We start from the raw sequence: 27,075 nt of genomic DNA, 5'->3' as shown, positions 1-27,075 counted from the left end.
ATCCATGGAGAGGTATATAACTAGATTTTCATTTTTCAAGAAGAAATAGGCATTGTCTCTCTCAGTTGCAGACAGAATATGGACTAGCACCCATGCCAAGTTTTGTGATTTCCCTTGCACAACACTTAGAGACTAGATCCTGTCATGGTTGTTTTGAGATAAAAGGATAATGCTTTAAATCTGTTTCTACACTTCTCTGAAGAGGCTAATTTCTCATTTCCTTCCATCCTACATTCTTCATTGAAATTTTAATTTTGATTCCCAAAAGAGGTATAAGATTGCTTTTAAAGAGGCATAGATAACTCTTTCTCATACCACTGGAGACTTCAAAACTGGGTAAGGTGGCAGATCGATTATTGGTTTTAGGTAAAAAGGCAGTAACCCCAGGGCTATCCAAACCCTATCTTCCTATAGGATTCTTTTAATGTAACTCCTCTCCTTTTCCTATCCACATTTAGTCTTTATCATTTAACAGCAACAATTCCCAATGTGTGAGGCAAGGCCTGAACTGTGCCTTTTGAGTGACTTTGATAACAAATGGGCAGTTTTTGCTTATCATTGCCCTGAAGTCCTGATGACAAAATCTGGTTGCAGGACTCCAGGAGTAAGAAACACCATTTGCCACATCAGTCGCTCTCAGCTTCCTTCCCCTGGAGTTTCAACAATGATTCATTATTTTTATGTTTGCTTGTTTGTTTTGTTGTTGTCGTTGTTATTTTCATACCACAAGTTCTCACCGGTCTGAAGTATATGTACTTTTGGAATCTTAACCACAAAGTATGAGTTCAGAACATCAAACTGTCAGATCTTACAGATAATGATGAGAACAAAAATGGTGATGTTGCTTTTCATCTGCAGAGCACTCTAACTATGCTATATAAAGTTCTTACATCATTAGTTCACTGGAATTTCTCTACGGCTTTCTGAGGAAGGAATGCTATCAATGAAATCATATCTGGCATGTGAAAATCCAACACAAAAAGAGATAAAGAGATTTGCTACAGTTGACCGGAGTTACAGGCATCCTTGGTCTAGAAGCTAGGGTTAACACTTTTCACACTAGTTTTTTTTTTTCTGTCAATACTACATGAATAATTAATAATTACAAACACTGCCCAGAAGTCTAAACTGCTTGTAATATCCTCCAGAAAGCAATCAATACCCAGACCTTCCAATCAATGCAATTACTAGGCTGTACTTGTCATTGTTTGCACTCTTAAATTTTGTTTTTCATTGTTATGATTTGTCTCCTCTTTCTCACAAAACAGAGACCTAACAAAGGGAATCTTTCAGTTCAAGAACTGGGCAGGGAGGGCAGAAGGAGATTTATTGGACTAGAATCTGGGAATTAATTTTTATATGCTACCTTTTCAACAAGCTATTAGGAAGGCCATATGCAAATCAATGCATTTATCCACACTTCATCTCTAAAATTGTAGCAAAGATGACTCATCAGGTAAATGTGCATCTCCTACAAGTCTGGTGCCCAGAATTTGATCTAGGAGCCCATGTGCCATAGTGTTTGTTGAAGACCAAAGTATAGTCACCTGGAAAGGGGAATTTGAGGAATTGCCTCTATCTGATTGGCCTATGGGTAGGTCTCAGAGTATTTTCTTTATCTCTGGCTGAGGTAGAGGAGGTCCAGCCCACTGTGATATGCTACCCATAGGCTATGTAGGAAATATAGCTGAGCAAGTCAGAGGAAGGAAGCCAGTAAACATTATTCCTCTGTGGTCTCTGTCTCAGTTTCTGCCCCCAGGTTCCATCTTCAGTTCCTTTCCTGGCTTCCCTCGGTGATGGATTTTAGGTAGAAATGTAAGCCAAATACCTTACCACCCTAGTTGGTTTTGGTCATGATAGTAACAGAAAAACAAAGATGGAAGGGGAGAACTGGTGTCACAAAGGAATCCTCTAACTTCTGGGAGTGTCCCCTGGCAGTGCCTGCCTTCCTATACATACATGTCATCCACACAGTAACCATCATCATAAACATAAATTAAAAATAAATTTTTAAAATTATAGTAAATAAAGGAATTCAGTTAGGAAAGTCAAGACTCCTTCTGATTTGCACATTTTTGTTTGTATTATATGACCAGTTCATAGTTCACATTAATCATGTGAAACAGAAAATAAAATCAGATATTAAATCGGGTATATTAGATACCCAAAGCTAGTCAGAGCTAATAAAAAATCAATTTAAGCTGGACGTTGTAGTACACATCTTTAATCCCAGTACTCAGGAAACAGAGACAGGAGGATCTCTACAAGTTCAAGTCCAGCCTGGTCTACAGGATAGGCAGGGATACACAGTGAGACATATCCTTTCTAAAAAAGAAAAATAAACAAAATAAAATCAAGCAAACAAACACAAAACCCAACACTTCCACTCATTCTGACAATTTCTCAACCACCACTCTCAAAGCTTCTTTATGGGACAGCTACTAAAGGAGCATCCCCAACACAACCTTTCTGTCTGCTGTCTCAATGGAGACTCACCAAGCAAGCAGCGTTAGACCACTGTATTGATCAATTACCCCCATACATTCTCAATAAATTATGAATCACGTTTCTTTTCTTGGAGTCATTAAATATGCCAGACAATTTTCAGGAATTTTCACACAAAAACAATTTTAAGGGATAAATGGTGAAAAAAATATAACTCTGATCATATGGTTATCTGTCTTTAGGATATTTGAAATATTTTATCCATTTCAGTTACTACAGTTACATCACCACCAAGATAACCTGGCCTTTTCATTGTTTTTGACTATTAAATAAAAGATTACATTCAATTATTCCCTCCTACTGACAAGAAAATAATTCTAGTTTATTTTTTCACGTTACCACTGATTAATAACTGTAAAATTGAACTCATCACAGTATGATACTTATAAACTTGATTTTTGTTGTAATTAATAAAACTGTCTTTACAGTTCAGCATGGATTGCCTACCCATGTTCATAACATGTGACCATTCTCACCACTGTGTAATGATGTTCATGTTAGCATCATATATTTCTACTTGCTCTGTCTGAAGCTGATTTTATATAAATAAGATGTCCTCAACCAAGTGAGATTTCTTGACCCCAAATTATCTCTTTGCAAGGGGATGACTCTGAGTCTAAGAGACATTTTTAGTCATGTATGCTATTTGCTCTCATAGTAACTTATAATTTCCTTTTCTCAAGGATAATCAATACTAACACGTGACCTTAAGATTTGAAGTCAAACAGAAACTGAAAATAAGAAGTTACCCACAAATGACTTGATTCCTCCAACATATTTTGAGGATTCCTCTAGTCCATTCCGAGTAGAAGGAATCTTCAGAAAAGCGCAGTGTCTCCTGAATGGACAAATTCTTCTAATGAGGACTCCAGGAGAAGGGATGAATGAAGTTTCTGATGCCCTAGACCTACATACATGGCCTGTGCAGGGGCCATTTATAGCTCTAAGATTTATCACTATAATGTTTGCTTATTTTCTGTAACTCAAAATATCTTATGCCCATTTCCCCAAAGTCCATCCCAGAATAGTCTGCCTAGTGGTCCTTTATGTACACAGCTTACACATCTCATCTCATGCTCATCAGTCTTGCCATGGGGCTCTTCTTTAGCCAACAGACTATCAGTCAAACTGTTTTATACCTTTCAAAGTAGAACCTTTCACACTTACTTTATTTCATAATATTCCTCTCTGGCAATAAAAATGCCATGTCATAGAAAGATAAAGAAAAATTAACATCGTATGTTTTGTCTTTAAGCTACAAAATTTTTGAGTACGATTTGCTATTTATGATCTAGTCTGGTTTAGGCTTAGCAGTGCAGACTGATATTATCATATTACATTCAGAAAGAGAGAGAGAGCGGGAGAGAGAGAGAGAGAGAGAGAGAGAGAGAGAGAGAGAGAGAGAGAGAGAGAATAAGACCTGGAGACTTACAGAGACAGATTTATAAATAGATACAGAAATATGCCAGAATAATAACAAGAAAACAAATTACAAGACAGGTAAAGAAATAGACACATCTTTCTGCAAACAGAAGTTCAACAATTTCTTCGCCTTAAACAGAAAGTGACTTGTTCAAGGTCGTTCAACCATATGGTGGTATGATTAAAACGACAAGCCTTAAATAGAAATTATATTGTTTTGCCCTATACCAGCTGTCGCACTGCATTGTAGAAAATAAATAATAGGATTTTGTTGCAGATGCTGTAGATCTTCCGAACACTACAAGAAGACCTTGTTAATTGGGTACGCAAGACTGCTGATCAGTAATATGCAGAAAAACAGCAACAAAGCTTTGAGCTGCTTACATGGGAGCTGGGAAGACAACACAATTGCCTGTGGGCACAGATGGCTGTGCATAGAACTGCCTGGCCCTATTTTTATCTAACCTCCATCTCCCATGAATGTGGATAGCAAAAGTAAGTCTACTGAAATTAAAATCAATTTAGTTGTTGATGTTAGATGCTTATGATAAGTAATTCCAAGCATGAAGGTGAAAATGACATGATACATAAAATGAATATACTCCAGCATTTCCTTGTGATCTCTTTCAATGCCTATTCTCAGGCGAATCATGTTTGTGTGGTTTTCACGTTTATTTCCAAAATGTTGTTCTGTAAAATAATTCTCTTTGTCTTTTAACCTCTTTAAAAATGTATGTGCTGTCACTTGGGGATTTATTATATTTAATTTCCCCTGCTTTAAATAATAGTATGGGTTGATATTGTTTTCCAAAATCAGGGACATTAGATCAGAAAGGAAGTCAATACCCTTGAGAGACAAGGGTAAGGCATGCCATGGAACTGGGTAAAATGGATTTTTTATGCTCTTCATGTTGAGGCAGTTGATGACTCCTCTCTACCCAACAGTGTGCCCATGGGGCGCAGATATTTAAGACGTAGGAATGTTTAACTTTCCTACACACTTTCTCTTCTTACAAGGTTCGCTGAAATAAACAACATGGTACTCCATTCAGACCTACACAGTTTTAGATAGGAGCTAATTGGTTGCCACTTCTCAACCTCTCTGACTTTACCTCTTTGTATTAATTTCTTTGTGAGTGAAACTACAATTTCTACTGATCCTTAAAATGTTATGTTTTAGAGTAATCTAATTTAACTCTTAGTCACGAATATGCTAGCCAGAAAAATCATCCATGGAACTGTGATTGTTTGGCATTACAACTGTTTCCCCTTGTCTGCTCTCCCTTTAACGAGGCTCTATTACACAGCTCATGAGTTACATAGCATCTCTCATGTTTCAGAGCTCCTCACCACTCAGCAGTGAGCAAGAGACATAATTGAAGAAAATGAAAGCATTTGACTCTGCTAGTCACATGAGCGTGGGCAGATTAGAAATTGTGTTTGGAAGCTACAAACTCAGATATATAATTTGAAATTGTCGTATCGTATTGGAAATGTCACTTTTTCTTATAGTCTATCATTCATAAATGCAAGTGTCACTTCTTAAATCTTCTGGTAGAATACTAATGGGCAAAAGTTTGTATGTTGAGCATGTGTTAAAAAGTGAAATTTAAGGAGATGGTACATCCTAGTGTATCCTTGTATCATTCCGAGAATGTACTTCAATCAGCAGGTAAATTTGGAGTAGATAGAGGGTGAATTGGAAGATGAAAAATAATGTACACCTATGTTCAATGTCTATGCTTATTGGAATTGCTGTCAATTTAGTGTATTTGCATCATAGTTTCTCCCCAAAGCCCAGTCTTATGGTACTATTGGTGAGTGAAGGGACCTTAAAGAGATGATACCTACTGTAAGGGAACCGGGTCAAGTGGGTGTGCCCTTGAAGGGACATTTGAACCTGGCCACTTCTCTTCTTCCCAGATGCCATGAAGAGAAGAGAGTACTATATTCCAGCCTGTGCTCCCACTATGACATTCTCCCTAAATACACACTCAAGACAACAGAAGTAAGTGGTCATGGATTGAAGAGTCTGAAAGTGAGTGAAATTGAAAGTTTTCTTCTTTTAAGTTGATCTTCTGAAGTCATAGCAATGAAAAGCAAATGCAGAACCACATCTCTCTCTCTCTCTCTCTCTCTCTCTCTCTCTCTCTCTCTCTCTCTCTCTCTCTCACACACACACACACACACACACACACACACACACACACACACACACACAAGACAAAGAAAATTTTTTCCAAGATCTTATGAAAGGCAACATGTTCTGACCTTCATAGTAATCTCCTTTTAATGAAAAAGGAGAAATACTGTTTTCATCAAGTATTTGTTCTTTTTGGTGTGTTATATGCTTAAAATTTTACATTCACAGTATTGAACAGCAAATTCTATAAATACAGACATAAGACAAAGGAATCATCCCTTCCCAGAAAATAGAATAAAAAGAAATAGAGTCATTTGTGGATAAAGTACTGACTGTGTACACCCAGACTCCATTTTTTCATTTATATTTTGAATTTTAAAAATCATTTGAGGTTTATATTTATTTCACAGCAACAGATGTCCAGAAAACATCTATTAGTTTTATATACTTATAATAATGTGTCCTTAAGATTTCAACAGACTTAGAAAAAAATGTGAATAAATTTTTTATACCCCAACCTGGTTGGTTTCCACCTACTGTCAAAACAAGAGATTAATTCTTATATTTACTTTAAATAGTAATCGTGAAAAATGTTTTATTGTATTTACTGAAACTATATTTTTCTTCAAGGAACAAATTTGTATAAATATACTAGATTCCAGGATTTTTTATGGTGGATAAGATTTCCTTAGCTAGTAAATAATGCATAGATTTCTTTAGCTAGTAAATAATATATAACATTAGCTGTAAATACATTTCCAGAACTAATAGAAAATCATTAAATTAAATGTATGACAATACTTCCTTTTTCTAAACACAGTTACTACCCTGAAGTAGAAGGTGACAGCTTAACATGTTACTAATGACCCTAAGTGGTCATAGGAAGTATTTCTGTCACTCATGCATGTACCTGTAATGCTAGCCATTGTAAACTGAGCAATGAACTTTTTTTTAAATCAATCTATCTTTTTATGGAATATACTAATAAGTGGCATAATGAAAAGCTATTGGTCTGGGAAATAACTACATTGAATATCCTTGAGCAGAATACATAAGCTTGTAAGTTTCTGTCTACATTGATCAAATAGAAAAAAAGTAATTATCACCCTTAGAGACTCGTGGAAATAAAACTGTATTGTGCATAATTTCCAGCTGTTAGACCATTATAAGACTTGTTGTCTCTTCCTAGCCAACATGCAAATGATAGTTTCTGGTCATGTTTTGTCTTCCTGGGAGCATGCAACTCCTTTGTGCCAAGGGAGTACAGGCAGAAATCACACATGCCAACTTGAAACCAAACAATTGTCTTTGGATTTCATAAGACTTCTAGAAGCACTTTCCCTTCACCCCTGGAAATCCATTTCCAGAAAGGTTCCAAATAATATTAGAACAACATTGGAATTTAAAACTCAAACACATAGTATTTAAATGTAACATGAATAGTCCAGAATTATATCTAATACAAAATTAATTATCATTTTGATACCAACTTTTAAAAGAGGGGGAGACTTCCATTTACATTAAACTCAACACCTGCATATCTATAAGTTTGTTTGCATTTGATTTGTTTTCGAAGTCATACAGAAAACTCTGAAAAGGAGAAACATTCTTTTAAAAATTCCACCCATGAAGAAAATAACTGCTACATTTACACATCTGGGGAGTATCCTTGGTTACAGCAACTTATTTTAAGATAGCATGTTACTACTTCAAGTACTTTGGAAATTTTAGTATTGATTAAAATAGAACCATGACTCACAAAAATCTCAAAAGTACAAAGACTCCAGGACCAATGTTACTGAAGCTGATTTTCCATTCAGTTTTCTCTCCTCTTTTAACTTAATTAATGAAAGAAAATCTTGCTGACTTTTGTCTTTGCATTTTATTTCTTGCATCTCCACTCAATATTTAGTTCACTTTAGTGATCCTTTGATCTCTTTAGTTTCTTTAGCAATTTAAATTAGCCTTAAGTTGGGAACTTTGGTTTGTATTCAGAGATTGTTTCACCTGTTTATTTAAATAAATATATGTATAAAAGGTTGCATTTGAACTTCTTATCAAGTAATGAAGATAAAATAAGCAGAGATAGCAGAGTAGGTCAACACACATGTCAGCTCACAGAGAACAGTAATGTATGGTAGAGGGTGATGTGCAAAGTCTGAGGACTGAGAATAAATAGCAGATAATTCTAGATAACAAGCAATGAACATGAACTTTATCCAAAACCCTGACTTCTAAAATGGGGTCTATGTATTATTATAACTGGCAAAAATGAAGACATGTTTAATGATACTGATTTTTTAAATTTTTGTTTGTATGTATTTATTGCAATAGAAATTAAGAAATAATTATATCAATATGCTAGTCATTTTTCTAATTACTGTGATAAAGTGCCAGAGAAAATGAAATTAGCTAGGAAAGAATTTATTTGGGCCCGGAAAATGATGGGGAAGTGTTGGTTGCAGGAGCTTTAGGCATCTGATCGCATTCATCCACTGTCAGGAAACAGAGTGTGATGAATGCTGGTGCTCAGGTGAGTTGCATCATCATCATCATCATCATTATCATCATCATCATCATTATGATTACTGTTGTTGTTTTTATTATTATTCAGTTCAAGACCCTAGGCCACAGGATGATGCCACTCACATCTTGGCCTTCTCACTGTAGATAACTCTAAGTCTGAGCTCAAAATGTAGGTGAAGGACAGCAAAGGAAGGAAATAATCACTAATTTGTAATTTTTGACAAAAAATCATGAAGGTGCTTCATGAATACAGGTGTTTTAAATGCATTGAGAACAGCAGTATGGAATGGTCAGTGGATAGGAGGGATGTGATGATTTTCTTTTTGGTTCACTATGAAGACATTTAGGTCCCAAGAATAATGTCCTCTATAAAACCCTTTGCTCATGTTTCCATCTCAGAGTGTGAATATGGGAGAAAAAAGTTCTGCTCGCTACACACACACACACAAAAAATATGGAGAATTTAATGACCAAATTCTATGAGTAAAACTAATATGATCACAAAGAAACAATTGCTGGTTTAAACATTGACCAAGGGGGGGCTATACATCATTGAATTCAGCATTATTTATTTTAACTGTGATGAAACTGGTATAGCTTTATCAATGTAGTTGTCACATTTGGTGACCTGAGGAGTCAGGGGTTGAGTATAAAAGGCCCTATGTAAAAGAGGCAGAAGTTAGGTTCTCAGAGGATAATAGAATTCCTGATGGGATTTTAATAATTAGTTATGGTGATCATACTAACAGTGATAGAATTTCTTTCCATTTTACAAGGGCTTCCCATAAACCAGAACACTTTAAGCATTTTTCACTTGGCTTTCTTTTACATGTGAGTTCTGGGAATTCAAATTCATGTCCCTGTGCTCACACAGAAAGCATTCTTACCCACTGAATCATCTCCCCAGTGCCCCAGTTTTTCATTTTGTTTTATTTTTGTTTCTTGATTTTTAATGTTAAGTAGACATCCAACTTCATGCCTACAGTAATCCCATGACAGTGTTCAGTTATGTTGAATGATTTCTAAGAAAACCACATGAATACTAAGAGGTGAAGCTGCTTTAGGTTATGAGTGGCCAAGACCTAGGAGTGTGCACACTGTCAATGAAGGTTCCAGGTTGTTCTGGTGTAGACACCATTAAAGTATTAAGGAGAATCAGGCATTTGTTTAAATTTTAGAGTCATGGAAATAAGATGTTGTGGGTGAGGCCTGTGAGATGATGCTCAGTACTGTGAGAATTTAACCCTCAGGACCTACAGGGTGAAAAAGAGAGAACCAACTCCCATGGGCTTGAATTGATTACAACATGCACACTATAGCACATGCACCCACACTAAGTGGATAAATGAAATGTGTTTTCTGAAATAATGTTTATGAATTAAAAAGTTCTGTTAGAGAGAAAGAAAACTGAGATTGAATATGAATATAGAATAGGCAAGATCATTTCAGGCATGTATAAACAGGTGAGTTTTGTGACAAACTGAGAAACCACAGAAAACAATGCTGAAAGTGGCATGGCACTGGTGTCTTAAATATTAGAGACAATAGTGTGAGTTTGAATGAATTTTCTTCATTCTTGATGTATGCTGGGCTTTGTGCACCATCTGGGGCACAAAATAGTGTAATAAGGAATAAAAATCATGTGTCGGGGAGAAGGCCCATTAAATTTATGCCCTATACATGCACTCGATCCTCACAAATAATTAAAACCCTCAAATCACTGACTGTGATATCAGCATTGTTGATAATTGTAGTTAGAGTAGTGTGATTTGGTAGATTGCTATAAGCTGTTTGCACAGAGAGGGAATTCTGGTTGGTCGTGTTCAAGATGTTCTGCTGCTTTTGTTTAATTTACAAGGCACACACCTTAGAGGAGAGAGGCTGACAGCAGGGACATGCCTTAATAAGCTGCCGACATAGTCCAGATAAGAACAGACAAATTTGTGAACTAGGACGGTGGCAGCAGCAACAGAAAAGAGGGCAGTTACACAAGACATTTCAGAGGCACAGGAGCCTTCATGATTCATTAGGTGTGGGAGGCAGAGACATGACTCTGAGTGTTCATGCCTGGCTCACGGGGGCCATGGTAGTGCTGCTGTCAGATAATGAACCATCAAGAAGAGATGGGGTTTGGAAGGAGGATTGTTCCATCAGGATTCGTGATGATAAAGTAACGGGGCTGAAGATACTCACTAAGTGCTACACTCATTTACCACCTGGAAAATGTTTTCTTCAAGGGATGGCACCGAGGTCCTGAGAGTAAATAAGATGACTAGGGAAAGTAAATGTGAGAACTATGAAGAAGCAGTGACTTCACTAGTGAGAAATTCCTTCCTGTACAAAGTTCTTCATCTTGTTTATAAAAAGGAGGGGTACAAGCACCTTCTATCAGTTCTTCCATGGATTTTCTAGAATTTTAAGGAATCAAATTGACACAAGTATCAAGCTGCCCTATTGGTATTGATGTTAGTTTTCAATTCAGGCTTGTTTTCAATGAGGCCATTGAAATAGAAATGCTCAGGAAACACTTTTTTTTTAAAAAAAAAAAAAAAGGAGAGAGAATAAGAAATAGAAAGAAATGGTAAATGTTAAATCTAGCCAACACACTAAAATTATAATGAAGTTGAGTTTCATTACGAGAAGTTATTGTATTAAATCTAGCATTCTCCTTCCCTTATAGCTTCACTGTAATTTGCGTAGAGAGAGTTAATATTATCATGGGGCTTTAGTAACTCTTATCATGTTTATAGTGATTGGATCATTCTCTTCTGTACATTTGTCTTAACAAATGCCCATAGGCAGTCTCCAAGTGACATGGGGAGGGAGGGACAGTTATACTAGGGACTTACAATGCAGCATCATCCTTCCTCTGCTACCATTTGTGCTGAACATCTTGCTGGAGCAAAATGAATAAACAAAAAGTGTGCTAGTCATGAGTTTGTGGATGCTGTTTTAGGGTGCTGGTACAAATACAGAAAAATGAATGTACAGCAGAACTTGATTCCAGTTTCTCTTTCTGGAAGAGATAGCCACTGGAGATTATTTTTATATTACTTTTATATATGGGAGGCTTTAGTGCCAAGGTAATCTTGAGATTTTTTTACCCTGCTTGAACCAAATGGAAAAAATGTTCTAGTACATGATGATCAGGAGCCCTGTGAATGAAGGAACAAAAGGACACCTTTCTCTATGCATTCAAGCACTGCTTCAACCTCGTTTGTTTTCCCAAAACAAAGGAATCTTTTGAAGAAAGTGTGAGTGATAAAAGAGGTGCAAGTATAGGATACTTCTATAGTTTGGAGAATGGTGTGCTGAAGGCTGATTTCGAGATTTCAGTTTCACTTAGTTCCTGGTTCTTCTCATCTCTGAGCAACAGATATGATACCTTCCAAATAACTCAATACAAAAGTTATCCTTTGCTTTACATCTAGTATCCACTTATGAGTGAGTACATACCATGTTTGTCTTTCTGAGTCTGGGTTACCTCACTCAGGATGATATTTTCTAGTTCCATCCATTTGCCTGCAAATTTCATGATGTCATTGTTTTCTAACAGCTGAGTAATACTTCATTATATGTATGCACCACATTTTCTTTTTTTTTTTTTTTTTTTTTTTTTGCACCACATTTTCTTTATCCATTCTTTGGTTGAGGGGCATTTAGGTTGTTTCCAGGTTCTGGCTATTATGAATACTGCTGCTAGGGACATAGTTGAGCAAGTATCCTTTTGATATGGTTGAGCATCTTTTGGGTGTATGCCCAAGAGTGGTGTCACTGGGACTTGAGGTAGACTGATTCCCAATTTTCTGAGAAACTGCCATATTGATTTCCAAAGTAGCTGTACAAGTTTGCACTCCTGCCAACAGTGGAGGAGTGTTCCACTTGCTCCACATCCCCCAACATCCCTCTGCATATGGGAGACAGTTGTGTATGTAGCTTGGTCTGTTTGAGGGGCCCCTGGCAGTGGGATCAGAACCTATCCTGGTGCATGAGCTGGCTTTCTGGAGTTCATTACCTATGGTTGGACACTTTGCTCACCCTTGTTGCAGTAGGGAGAGACTCAGTCCTGCCTCAACTGAATGTACCATGCTTTGCTGAGTCCCTAGGGGAGGCCTTACCCTTTTGGAGGAGAGGATGGGGGCATGGGCCAGGGGAAAGTGAACCTGGGAAGGAGCAAGGGGAGGGATGAAAGGGGGATCTGTGGTTGGTATGTAAAATGAATGAAAAAAATTTTAAATAAAAAAAATTAAAAAATTATGTACTATGAATTTTATAAAAAAGAACCATTGGAAATCTGATTGACACTTAGGTATATATTTCAATGATTTGCCTTAATTGGGACATATTTATGTTGGTATAATAACATTGAGTTGTTAGAATACTCTGCACAGAACACACATTCAGCTTTTCAGAGTTCAAACTGGCTACACATACAAAATATTCCTCATCTCAAAATATGTCTAATTTTCTCCCACAGAGAGTTTTGAAACAATAAATCATACCATTTATATTAGTTACTTTTATATTAGTGTGCTAAGACACTGTGACCAACACATCTTATCGAAGAGTTTCTTGAGGACTTATAGATTTAGAGGGTGAGTCTGTGACTGTCATGGGGAGTGTGGGAGCAAGCACACAGGCAGGATACTGGAATAGTAACTGAGAGTTTGAATATTGAAACACAACCATGAGGTAAAGCTAACTGGGAATGCTGTAGGCTTTTGAAAGCTGAAAGCCTACCCACAATGACACAGCTTGCATTAGTTAGGGTTACTACTGATGTGACAAAACACCATGACCAAAAACAAGTTGAGGAGGAAAGGGTTCATTTAGCTCACATATCCTGAATCGTAGTCCCTTGAGGAAAGCAGAGAGAAGAAATCAAACCAGGCTGGAACCTGGAGGCAGAAGTGGACAGGAAAAGTGCTGCTTACTGGCCTACTTGCCATGACTTTTTTAGCACGCTTTTGTATAGCACACAGGACAACCAGCCTAAGAATGGTACCAGCCATATTGGGCTGGGCCCTCCCAAATCTATCACTTATTAAGAAAATTTCCTACAGTCTTACTTACAGCCCAATCGTATTAAAGCATTTTCTCAGTTAAGATTCCCTCCCCACAGATGGCTTTAGCTTGTGTCACATTGACATAAAACCAGCACATACTTCCTCCAACAAGTCCACCTTCTTAAATCTCAATCTTTCTGAAACACTTCAACCAACTGGGGACCAAATATTCAAACATGAGTCTATGGTAGCCATTCTCATTTAGACCACACTACTTACCACTAAAAGTCATGATACTTCATATAAAAATAATGACCTTCAGCTTCTCTTACTAATTAATGTCCTGGCTATGTGTACTTAACAAATGTAGTTTTAGCAGCACTTAATGATTGGCAGTTCTCTAAATGCCAGTATCATTTTATGTATAATATGTATAAATATATGTGTATAGAATATACACAGACTCTCAGTGAGTAGTTCTTTTAGTATATATGAAGCAATTTGGAAAGTTGGACCTATCAATTTCAGATAATGTTACACTATCTATAGCCGATGACAGATGCAGTCGTGACTTGAGACAGGTCACATTATGCAATGCAATGCACATTATCTTATCCCATTTTAGAGCCAATATAGAATTATTAAATTGAACAGTGATTTCCAGAAACAGCAATCCAGAATCACATATAAACTCAAAGCAATTCTGACAGTGACAACATGCATAAGGACTATGCAAACTTCAGCCAGAAGAAGGTAAATACATAATCCTTTAGCTGAAGAGCTATTAGCATTTGGTAACCTCTGGTAGAGGAAGATTCGGGTTTTGTTTTTTGTTTGTTTGCTTTGTGATGGGACCTCTGATAGACATCATCTTTATACATCAGAACAGGCACAATTCCAACACTAGTTGTGCGACAGAAACTGGATGCAAAAGGAAGAAAAAAATAGTAATCACCAAGTTGGGTGGGAAGAGATGAAAGTGTTGTAAGGGTGGGATTTGAAGAGGGTAAGTGTGTTAAAAATACATTGCATGAAGGTTTCAAAGACTTAATAAAAGGATTTTTAAAATATTGAATTACTAGAAAGTGAATGAGTCCTCATCTACTTTATTTATTTTTGTTGTTATTGAAAATGTTTCAATTTCAATATACTAAGAAACGTAAGACCTAAAAGGAATAAATTAATTTATATCTAATAAACATTTTCTTTTTATGAAAAATTGCAATTCATTTTAAGAAATTAGTAAATAAACTACTAAACTGTTTTAAATCCAATTTGCTTTAAATTGATAGGATACATGTATATTCATCCATGCTACTAGAATACCAAGTATCATTTTGGTCTAGGAAATTAATATGCTTCATGGTCTTTCTGATGTGCATCAAAAAGCTTTGCACACTACATGAATCACTTAAAATTCTTTTCAAGAGCATCTCACCAGAAGTTGTCTTCACTACTTCAGTGGTATTCCTCAATCCAACAAATGAAAACTGATACAGCCTCCATGATCTTGTGTCACCCACTTCCACAGAACTGCGCTTCCATTGATAAACAATTTCTTCACGTGGATAACCATCTATCATGAGATGAGAACACTCTCATTAAATGCAACCGTGGATGGCCACAGACAGCAACTACTTTCTTTGAACAAGTTGTAGATTCTAAGAGAGGCTGCACTGTAAGTCATATAAGCACCTGGACTGGAAGGTACTGCTTTGTGGAAAATTAACAGAATCCTTATCACACCTTCCTGGAAAAGACTGAAAGTAACAAAGTCAAACATGCCTTTAAAAAAATCACTTTTAATTGTGTGGAATGTAAACAATAAATGATGTTCTAAATGTTGTTTCTGTACTTTATATCACCTGAAATAATACAAGTGTCCAGTACAAAATGAAGAATAGAAATGTAAGGTGGTGTTTCATAGCGAAGGGTTGCCAATAGTTCAAGATTATGAGAGTCATGTAGACATAGGAAGCTATGAGAAAGATGCAATAAAGATATTTCTCCAGTTCCTAATATCATGACCACTTACACTAACAGATATCAAACCGTTCAGTATCCTCCCTCCCCGCCTCTTTTGATCTGGCTTTTGGAAATAAGGATTGCTAAATAAGTATATCATGTTGGCCTTGAATCTGTCATCTGCACCTATCTGGTTACTAGGATTGCAGGGCTAGTGTGTGGCAAAAAACAAGAAGAAGAGGTAATATAGGATGGTATTAGGATGCAGTTTCAACTCAGTTTTAAGATACATAGAAATTTAAAATGAAAATTAGTATGTAGAAATGCCAATGGGAACACACCAAAGAGCATAGAGAAATAGAAGATCTTCACCAAAAACAGTATTACATTGGCAATCAGGGCAAAGTAGTAACTGAGTATGATTTTCATAGCAGTCATAGGAATTTTCTTAACTATTTTGTAAATTAATTCTTAATAGTGGTTACTACAATTCCTATATCATAGAACTGATTGGCAGTGAATATTTCCTGAGTGGACAATATTTTTATGAATTAACTGTGGACTGTCCTTTTCTCAGCAAAATATGAATATAATTAAAACCAAGGCTGGCAATAAAGCTCAGTGGTAGGATGTTTGTCTAGCATGGAACAAGGACCTGGTTTCACTCTCTCATATGGCCCCAAATGAATGGACATATGAATGAAGATGTAAGAGATAAACATTACTTCAACTGTTTGTATATTAGTAACGTTAAGTGAAGATAACCCTTGACTATGAAGTATGATTTTTCCATTTGAATACAATAGTCTTTGCTTTGTACTTTTGTTTTATTTTAGGTTGAATCTTTATTTACTTTTGTAAGAGTCAATAGACGACATCTACAAAAAAACTGAGGGCGTGTGTAGCAACACTGAGAACAGGCAAAGAATGGTGTCATAGGGGTACACTCTGTGGAGTGTAGCGGTGACGGATTTTCTTGTAGCAGTAAGTGGCATTACACAGTATGTGTGTTCAGAGAAAAATTGTCAATTGCAAGCTTGTGGCAAAATTATTTCCTGTTTTTGAGTTTAAACTAACTCAAAAGAATAACAACTCTGGTTAGTAACAAACAGTAAGGTTATTCTCCCTACAATTGAAGGAAGTATCAACTTTATAACTGAATATATTTTACTCAAATAGATCAGCATGAAATTAGAATATAATGGAATGTTTTCTAAATATGTATTATGTACATTTATATCCCTGGAATTGATGACGTGATAAACTGATGATTGCTTCTCTTATCATTGCTCTTGTAAAATTAACTATGGATATGACTTTATTGATCTTAGGAGTTTCCCTGACTCCCTAGCAGAGAAATTATGTTGATGAAAATGCATGTTTAAAATCCATAATTGATTTTTCATGCACCCAAATATGTCCAACTGCCATATGAAAAATAAAGCAGAGATGGATAAACTAACATGGGTGATTAACAAATAGGAAAACATTTAGAAAACTGATGCCTGTTTGGTTTCAAATATCTGCAGAAGTGTTCATGTTTAATTGGTGGTAGAATTGTCAAACATCCTCTTGGTATGTTATATTATCTGATGAAAAAATACTAATAAGTCATGCTTTTATTGTGCTGGTATGCCATACATTTTTTCATATATTATACTAATAGAGCAAGGTTAATGTGGGGTACACTTTGCCTAAGATTGTATTATCACACTCTTCTGAGTCCACTGAATCAGGGAATTGGAGGTATAGAATCAACCATTGTGCCATTTCTATTGAGTCCAGACCTGATCTTAAAGTCCTCTCAAGAGTGACTATGGACATCCATTGTTTATTTTCTCAAAGTTTCCCACTCATTGAGTTCTTCTGCAGAGATTGTCTTAATTGCCACAATTTGTAATTACAATGAAGAAGATTTCAAAATCAATAACATAGCCTGATGCCACTATGCAGCGTCTATGGTTCATTTTATTAATTGACGAGACAATCAGAATGACCACAGGTGACAGGGCACAGTACAGAGAGACTATTACTTACAACTGGAGAACTCCAGGGGGCAGGAGTGTTCATCCATCGGGAAGTTGTGTAACTGCAACTGGCACTCGGCATCAATTGTCAGCCTAATTAGAATGACAATAAACACACAGAGAAAAGCACTAACGTCATTTCTAAAATCCACACGGGCGTCCGTTCTAGAACAATCTGACATTCTGATTGGTAATGCAGCATGATCCTCAGTGAAAAAAATTTTTCTAAGTTCCAGGTAAAAATTATTTCTAAGCAAATATTTTCACATAGCAAGTAGAACCATTTAATTCACCTCAACTCTATTTATTCAAAATATGTGATTCCTTGTTTTGTATTTTATCTTATTTATTTTTACAAATTAATTGCACACACTGGAGATTTCTCAGTGAATATATTTAACTTATTTAAGAGAACAAACTGTTTTAGGAACTTAAGCACATTTAATGTTTGCATCGAAATGAATGCTGACAGTTCTCTGATCTTATCAGCTAATTAACACGAAGCCTTCTGTTGGCAAGAACTTGCTGTTTTTAAATTGCCATAGGTGGGTTTTAAAATACCTCTGTCATACAATGGAATTGTGTGCACTTATACAACAGAACACTATGAAGCCATCAAATAGGATATTATAGAGTAGTGGGCTATCTAAAGACACAAAAAAGAGATAATAAATGCACATACACTGAGAGATTGGGAAAGCCTTAACCAGTGAGTCTCAGATTATACACAATTAAAGCCTCAAGATGCAGAGTTTCAAGCCCTGGACTGAGACTCCAGGAGTCTAAATCTAAAGGAATCCAAATGCTCTGACCACTTTTGGAGATGCATGGAAAAAGGTCACACTGTAATGGTGATGATTAGTAGTTTTCAGAATGTTCACGTCTGTGAGCTGTATTTCTTACAACCTACAATATCACTGCTTAAGTGATAAAATTGTTATTTTATAAAAATTTAATTTAAAAGACTTTCCAATTAGCGTAACTTTTAATTGGGGACGTTTAAACTTTTTGTAGTATAATAAAGCTATTAATGATTTTTCCTGTGCATCTTTAATTGCCCATAAAGCTTGGATCAAGTGAACTATTCCTTACTAAGAAAGTGCTGGTACTGCTCTGTTGTATTTGAACTTAGTCAAGGTCACATGACCAGGGACAAGTCACAGGACTTGTACTTAGGCTTATCACTCCTCACAGCAGGAGGCGTTAATCATTGTCTCTTTATGATTTTTCTTCAAAGAAAAGCTTGGCTTTATTCACAAATGAGATTTTAATTAAATTTTATTTTTATTAGAATTGTCTCTCAAAATTAAATGATATTATTAAAAAAGACAATACAGATAGATTGCAGATATAGATATAGACTCAGAAATATATAGCTCTATAGACATGTGCACATAAATGTATAGACACTTATAGCTCAGATAAGCAACTAAGCTAAAATCATCTTTCTTTCTCTATATTCATACATTATCTCAAGCCTTAAGCAGATAATAATTGGCACTTTTAGGATGTTTCCATAATTAAACACTGTAGTGCTTCCTCAAATTAATAAAACTCAAAAATGACTACATTATAAAATGATAACAAGACCTGAGGTAGGCTGAATGATTGCATATTTCAAAATCCAGAATGAGCTCTGATTTATAATACAGACTTTGATTTTCACATTTCTCATTCTAGTCATTACCTTATCAGTAACTTAATAAATTCCCAATGACTTTAAAATCAACACAATGGGTTACTTTTGCAGTTGGAGCTATTTTTCACATCATCTGACCTAACTCTGGTAAAAGTTCAGGCCCTTGTAAAATATTATGGTATATATATATATATATATATATATATATATATATATATATATATATATATTATTAAGAATTATAAAGCATAAATATATTTTACTGGTACCTATTACATGCTAAAATCTAGAGGCATATTATTTAAATTTTTGCTAATATACAAGCAAATTTTACATCTGGCATACTTCCATATCATGCCCTCTGGTTAGCATTTTACCCATCACTCTTTTCACTTCTGACAAACATGTGGGGTAAGATTCTTACCTGACAGCTAAGAATTACTAGCTATAGTTCAAAAACATTAAAGAATGGGAGATAAGTTAGTGGGAGGTAGGGAGAAGTGTACACAGTCCAGGAAGTAGTGGCTCCATCTTTCCTGATAATTTATATCTGTGCTCACTTAATTCATCCAAATAGAAAATACAACAAGGGAAACATCACGCTTGCTACGTAGAAAAGAACATTGATATGAATTCTAGGACCAAGTCCTTTCTCATACACCATCCAATAAGTTCTGCACATAGGAATTTTACAGTTGCCCTAGTTCATGTGATAGCAAGCTAAAAAACAAAGAGCCACACACTTCACTTTCCACCCATACTTCCTTCCTTCCTTCCTTCCTAAAAGCATAGGGTTCATTGCGTTCTTTTATTTCCACCAAGCACTCCTTTCCCCCAAATAATACCTTAAGGTGTAGAGAACTCGACCATCATTCCAAATTCTCAGCATCCTGTTGGGAGTAGTGATCCAGTGAGCATCAGCCTTTTTGGAGTTCCTGAAGAAAGTGTCTGGAATCCAGATTTTCCCCACCATATTGCTATTCAACCGGAGAACTTTAATGGTACTGTTAAATTTCAAACGTCTGTCATACCAGGTTTGGGCAAAAAAAATATCAATTGTATATTCCTGTTTTAAAAAGAACAGAGGATTTAGTGTTTGTGCTGCTCAGTCCTGTGCTTATTGCCAGAATGAGATGACAATGTTGTCTGAGTTTTGAATAGTCCAAAAGGAAGAAGCAGCTTTGCTGATGAGGTCACTACCATATCTGTCTTAGACACCAGTTGTATATGGTTTTGATTTCTGGCCAGATAGCCAATCCCTGATAAATGCCTTCCTTCACACCCATGTAAAGCAGGGAGGCAGCTCATTATTTGTTGGTGAGGGGTGAAGGAAGGTGGTGCCCTGGCCATCATTATCTCTGCTTCTTTGTCCTGGATACCAGTAGCAAACCTTCTGTCCCACCCAAACCCTTACCAGGTATCTCTAAATGTCTCCTAAGAGACTTAAGTGTTCCAGGTTTGCTATTGCAGAGTAAACCAAAGTCTTGAGCATTCAAGGGGCACTTAAATGGAGATTTGTAGGTGCAGCTGCTTCATAATAAAAGAAGGGTTCTAAAGATCTCAAATGGTTACTTTTGTAAAAATACAAGATATGCAGAATGCTTTGCCCCTGACAAAGAGCAAACATAAAAGACAACTTCCTAGAATTTACGGTTACTTATTTCATTTTCTCTGAAGGAGATAAAAATAAATATCATACTTAATTAGCTACACAATGCTTTTACTTGTGAGTTAATTAGAATAAAGTAATTTTATTAAAATATTAGTAATGCATATGCTGAATTAATCTCTCCCATGAAATATGTTAGTTATTAAATGTAATAACAACAAATGAATGCATTGATTCACCTCAAGAGCCTATCAACTATAGGGAGGGTGGGTGACTTCAGCCAAAGGTAAGCAACTACTGTAGAAATTCAGACCTGCAGGCCTGGAATCAGAATACTGATCTAGTACTGCTACCACATTCACAGGTAGTCTTGAGAAAAAAAATACTTCTTTATTATTTGAGCTTTGTTATCCACATTTTAAAAATGAAAAATTACTCCTAATACATGGTTATACCTTCAATGTATACTTCAAAATACTTCAATACTTGGATTTTTTTGCACTTTGAATTTGCCATCAGTATGACAGTGGATGATAAAAAAAAAAATCCTGCTGCCATTGTGTGTACGAGTGTGTGTGTCTGTGTGTGTGTCTTTTGTGTGTTTCTGTCTGTGTGTGTGTGTCCGTGTGTGTCTGTGTTTGTGTGTGTGTGTGTATACCTGTATGTCTCTGTGTGTGTCTGTGTGTGTGTGTGTCTCTGTGTGTGTGTGTCTGTGTGTGTGTATGTGTCCGTGTCTGTGTCCGTATGTGTGTGTGTCCGTGTGTGTGTGTGTGTGTGTGTGTCCGTGTGTGTGTGTGTGTCCGTGTGTGTGTGTGTGTGTGTGTGTGTGTGTGTGTGTGTGTGTGTGACTCTTCAACATTTTTTTACTCTGGATCAGTCCTCTGACTAAATGCTTTTCACTTGTCAAATGATTTATAAACCACTTTATATCAATACGCCAAAGAAGCAAGTCTTATAACAGTAAGTAATATCTTAAATTATATAGTATCCTCATGGTTCCAAATAACCATCTCTGATCCACGCATTACTTTATATCTTGATTTCAATCAGATTGGTTCGAAATAGGAAAAGCAGAACAAATAGAATCAACTTAGAGTTCTTGGACTAGGGAAGATTCACTCAGAAGGGCCCCTCCCTTATCCAGCATCCTATACTTCATTTTATGTTGAAAAGCAGGAGACAGCAGAGGAAGCATTGTTTGTTCAGGACTACACGCATCATCAGGATACACTTCTCTGGCTGCTTCGACAGTGTTCTGGACTCTCCTTGTCTGTCCACTGTTTATGCCCTGCCACCTTGTACACAGTTTAGTTCTCTGCTTGAAGCTTTTTTTTAAATGAGAGAACAAATAATTTTATGAACTATATTTTAACTAATTAATGCTGAGCTTAGAAATAAAATGACACAATAAATGTGGACATACTTTAGTACCGAACAAAATAAAAATAAAAATGCAAAGGTGTAGAAACAGCTTGTTACAAAACGAAGGGACAGTTCCCAGAAACCATCATTCAGATACAAAGCTAAGCTCTAACTCTGAATGCACTGCCAGCAAAGACAACGTAAATTGTTACTCACACAGTCATTAAATACTAAGAGTTTGTGTCAGAATATTAAGAATGTAACAACTGGGAATTATTTTTATGATTATGTAAGTTTTACATAATTGAAGTTTTATATCATTCTGTGTGTATATATATATGCATAGAATAAATTTTTTCTAGCACAGCAAATACCAATTATCAATCATTATATTACCATAAATTATTATATTGTTATACAATATTTTGCTTGTATTGAAACAGTATTTTTCTGCTATGTATTTTAATGGAATTTATGTTTATTTTATTTTACCATATTATTTACATTAAAATATACTATAAGTTTATTCCCTTATATTGTTGTATTATAAACTAAATGAAGTTTTCCAAAATAGATTTAGACTGAAAATATTATAAATATGAATATTTCTCTGAGAAATATTTCTAATTTGAATCAAAGTATTGTTCCTATAGCATTAATCTTCAAAAAAGTTTCATATTTTGTTGTAGGTGGTACTTAACAGGTATACAGTAATTGTTGGATCAATATGATATTACAATTATGCTCATTAATTTCATTTCTAACCATGTGTGATTTTTATGACAAAAATCCTTAAATTTTTAACAGCTTCAAGTTACATGAAAAAAATAGGTCTTTAGGGTTGACTTTTCTTTGCAAACCCTTGTTTCCTTTTAAAAAAATATATTCCTTATTATTTCTAAGCTAAAAATAGAAATTAAATTATGAAACTTACCATATTGATAGCATTCACTGGGCCAATACTGTTCACATACATATCTGTGTGAATTAATGTTGGTTTCACTGCAAAGAAAATTATAGGAATAGGTGTTTGTTTGGTTTTTTTGTTTGATTGTTTTAACCAGGAACAAAATTATATATTTTTTCAGTCTCTTTCTTAGCCTATGCTCCTTTAGCTGCGCTAGAAATGGTTTACTCGGGACTAATTTACTACTAGTCGATACTTCAGATTTTCATAATTTTTTCAAAGACATATCTCTTTTTTAAGCATGTTGTTTCAAAATGCAAGTGTGATAGTTTTTGGCTTTTCCAAAAACAAAAGGGAAGAAATCAAAAAATGTTCTTCCGGTTTGCATTTCTATAGCGTTCTCTCAGATGTCCTGAATTTTATCATTTTTCCCCTCCAAGATCTAGAATCCATTTGTGCCTGCTGACCCCATTTGATTAATGTGTATAGAAACATAATTAATGAACAATTGAGGAACTATGTATTAGAAGTTCACAGTAGACATAAACAACAATAATGCAACATTGCTCTTGCTGATTCTTTTATCACCACTTTTCCCTCAAGCATCTCCAACCAACATCAAATCAAAATCTTCACTAATGACCTACTGGATACTGTAACTGTGTGGATAGTAAAAGGGAAACCATCAAGAAGCCCATTATACACCAATCTGTCAAACAGAACTAATATTAAAAATAGGTGGTGCTGCCGGGCGGTGGTGGCGCACGCCTTTAATCCCAGCACTCGGGAGGCAGAGCCAGGCGGATCTCTGTGAGTTCAAGGCCAGCCTGGGCTACCAAGCGAGTTCCAGGAAAGGCGCAAAGCTACACAGAGAAACCCTGTCTCGAAAAAAAAAAACAAAAACAAAAATAGGTGGTGTAACAGTCAAGATCAAATGAATGTGATCTATTTTAATGTAGCATTTAATGAGCAGAAGATACATGAGATCTTTCTGGGCTTTAATTCAAGCATACTTGTCTCATCCTTATTCATTTTCCTTGAAAGTACCATGCCCAAATGCTCTGTGGCAGATGGAATTCTTCATCAGCACTGATATCCACACCCTTTCCTTCCTGTAAGGGAGGTTACTTTGTTGTCTCTTGACTTTGGGGTTGGTGAATCTTACTTGGACAAATACTATCTAGACAAAAGTGAATGTGACAATCTTAAGCCCAAACATTAAGCCTCATGATGTTTCACCTCTCTTGTTCTTTTTTATTTCCATGGAAAGGATTCTCACAGCTCACATGCTGATTCTATAGTAGAATGAGAGACTATCAGACCTAGTTGGCTTAGCCTAGGTTAGCCCATCCCCCACTATGGTGCCATATACTACTTATTGCTAATGTCACTGAAATTTTAGCTTGTTGTTACATAATTGTGTGTACCCAATATCCTCTCTGCTATTCTTCATCAGAAATTTTTATAAAATAACAACAACTTTTTTAAAAAATAGTCTTTGAAATATCCAGGAAAATATCTAGCAGGTTCATAGCTTCATCATTGCTACCCCCAGGCTTGCATGCTATTTATATACCCTTTCTTTATATTTAAAATTATAGGATTATAATTTAAATCTTCCTGGCTCTTGAAATATAATGATGTGTTACTCTAATTAAGTAACTAGGGCTGGTGTATCCCCTCTTCAGCACAGAATCCAAAGCTTCCTCATACCTCCTATATCAGGACGAAGTTTGTTGTCATACCCTTCCAGTAGGTTGTTTAAGATGACAGTGACGTCACCCTCAGGAACTTTTGGAGTCAACACCCATGTTTTATTAGAAGCATAGTCTTCATAGTCATCATCTGATTTTTGGCTAGTCAAGCTAAGAAAAGAAAAATATTGGTCACTAAACACATAGATTACACCTGAGCTGACTTCTACCACAAACCAACCAGAGCAAAGGAGGGATAAAGCAGGACTGTGGGAGTGTAGAAAAAAGTTTACCTAATGGTTAATCGAACCAATTAAACTGTGCAGATGGAGATTTAAATGTATTAAAATGTTTCTGCCAGTTTTCCAGAGTGCTTTGCCCTCCAGTCTATAAATAAGCCATGTGTTATCTTTTATTTTTGCCTTTCCATATTTGATGTTCTTCTCACCCACCTGCCCAGTCTCATAAAGGACATTTAAAAAAAATTGTGAACGTGATATTTTAACTATTGTAAGGCAGCCTTATAATTCAGCCATAATGTCTCCTTGCTCCTTAGAGAAGTTAACTTACTCCAACCTATTAATGAAAGTAAGAGAGTGATAATTAGAGTCTCTCCCACAGTCCTCAGATAGGCCCCTCCTCCCCCAACTGAGCCACTAAAGAGAGGTCAGGCTTGCTGTCTTCTCTTCCCCCAGGCTACATGATGTGTATTTTCTCCACTTTCTTGCACTGAAGGTTAGAGTTGTTCATTTATCTTTGGTTGTTAAGAAACTGGTACTATGAAGAAAAATGTAGTTACTGACTTTAATTCACCCTTTGCCACAGCAATATTAACTAAGCTGGGTGTACTGTAGTCATAGGAATAAAATTAATTGCTTAGACTCATCAAATAGACTCAGGATATCCTGACAGTCAGTATTATTTGGTGAAACCAGTTGGTAAATCCCTAGCAATTGGTGTAGAAATGAGGAATGGATTTGGAAAATGAATTAAACTCCATGATTTATATCTTCCCTTGCTCCAAGTTCCAGCCCCTCCCCATCACATGCAAAATTACTACAGTTTTCCAGGTCTATAAAATGTACGTTCTTGCCAAACCTCCCCCTTTCACTTTCATCAGGGCTCCAGAAATCTGTAGTCAAGATGAAATCTGAGGACTGTGAAAAATTAACACTTAAGGGTTCACACCCCATCCTCAGCTTTAGTTTTATTTTCCTAATTATGTTGCAGAATGGGTATTATTGGATAGCAGATTGCCACTTTGCCTTGAATGTATATATAGTTTTTAGGAATTTTTATTACATTTATTTATTTGGAGTTATTTACTTCAGAGACAGAAAGAGTGCTATGACACACCAGTGGAGGCCAGTGGTTATGAGAAGGTCAAAAAACAATGCATGGTACTCTGCTCTCTCCTTCTACCATGTGGTTCCCAGGGGTCAAGCTAGGGTCCTGAGGCTGGGTGGCAGAAGTCTGTACCTACTGAGACATGTATTTTTTCCTCATGCCAAATTTCACCTTTCCTCAATCATATCAATTACTGAAATATTTATACATACAATGTGGAAACAGTAAATACATATGTAGTTTAAATATATATGTATATGTATATATGTGTATATATATATATATATATATATATTTGTACATAGTATGTATAATTGCAGAAGTGTATAGGCACATAAACAGATAGAGAGAAATAGATGATCAGTATGTAAATGTCCAAAACTGTAGAAGAATGGTGACTGAGTTGTTAATGTTGGAAGTAAAGAAGATAGAAGGTGATGTTTTAAGAGTGAATACTAACTAGTTAGATTAGCTTAGAAAGTAAGAACAGTCATTTTGCTATTTTTATAGCTTTTTTAGAAAATAATATCTAAAATTAAGTATGTATGAAAAGCCTTATAAGAGTGCATTAGTTAGTAAACTAGTGTGTGTGTGTGTGTGTGTGTGTGTGTGTGTGTGTGTGTGTGTAGTTCACATGATGTACTTGATTGAGTAGACAATGATTCTCACAGAAGACACAAGTTATTAAATGAAAATCGTAATATAAGCCATAGGATATTTCCTTACACATTACTGGTCAGGGATACTTCTGAGTTCTCCAAAAACAACAAAGGCTATCTTGGTTACCCACCATAGCCACATGATAAAGACTCTTATGGCTAAAGATACTACACATTTTGCCTGTAAGACATAGAGAAATCTATGTCAAACCAAACGGGAAAATTCCTTCCTGCTGGCTAACTTTTATAGTGTCAGAAAGGGCT

At 35.9% G+C, this 27,075-nt stretch overlaps 1 protein-coding gene across 2 annotated transcripts in view; it reads right to left on the bottom strand.

Moving 5' to 3' along the window:
* The window catches only part of Gabrg2 (gamma-aminobutyric acid type A receptor subunit gamma2), an 88,170-nt gene that overhangs the window by 37,875 nt on the left and 23,220 nt on the right, over positions 1–27,075 (bottom strand). For both annotated transcript variants that reach the window (XM_052758483.1, XM_052758482.1), the window contains exons 2-6: positions 24,825–24,976; positions 23,139–23,206; positions 20,079–20,299; positions 17,605–17,687; positions 15,041–15,178 (exon numbers count right to left, since the gene is read on the bottom strand). In XM_052758483.1, coding sequence (XP_052614443.1) covers positions 15,041–15,178; positions 17,605–17,687; positions 20,079–20,299; positions 23,139–23,206; positions 24,825–24,976 — 662 coding nt within the window. The remainder of the gene's footprint in view (positions 1–15,040; positions 15,179–17,604; positions 17,688–20,078; positions 20,300–23,138; positions 23,207–24,824; positions 24,977–27,075) is intronic.

Source organism: Peromyscus californicus, unplaced genomic scaffold (genome assembly GCF_007827085.1).
Source record: "Peromyscus californicus insignis strain IS unplaced genomic scaffold, ASM782708v3 Scaffold_3__1_contigs__length_106647218, whole genome shotgun sequence".
In the NCBI taxonomy this organism is placed as follows: Eukaryota; Metazoa; Chordata; class Mammalia; order Rodentia; family Cricetidae; genus Peromyscus; species Peromyscus californicus.
This window is presented reverse-complemented; position numbering and strand designations above follow the sequence as displayed.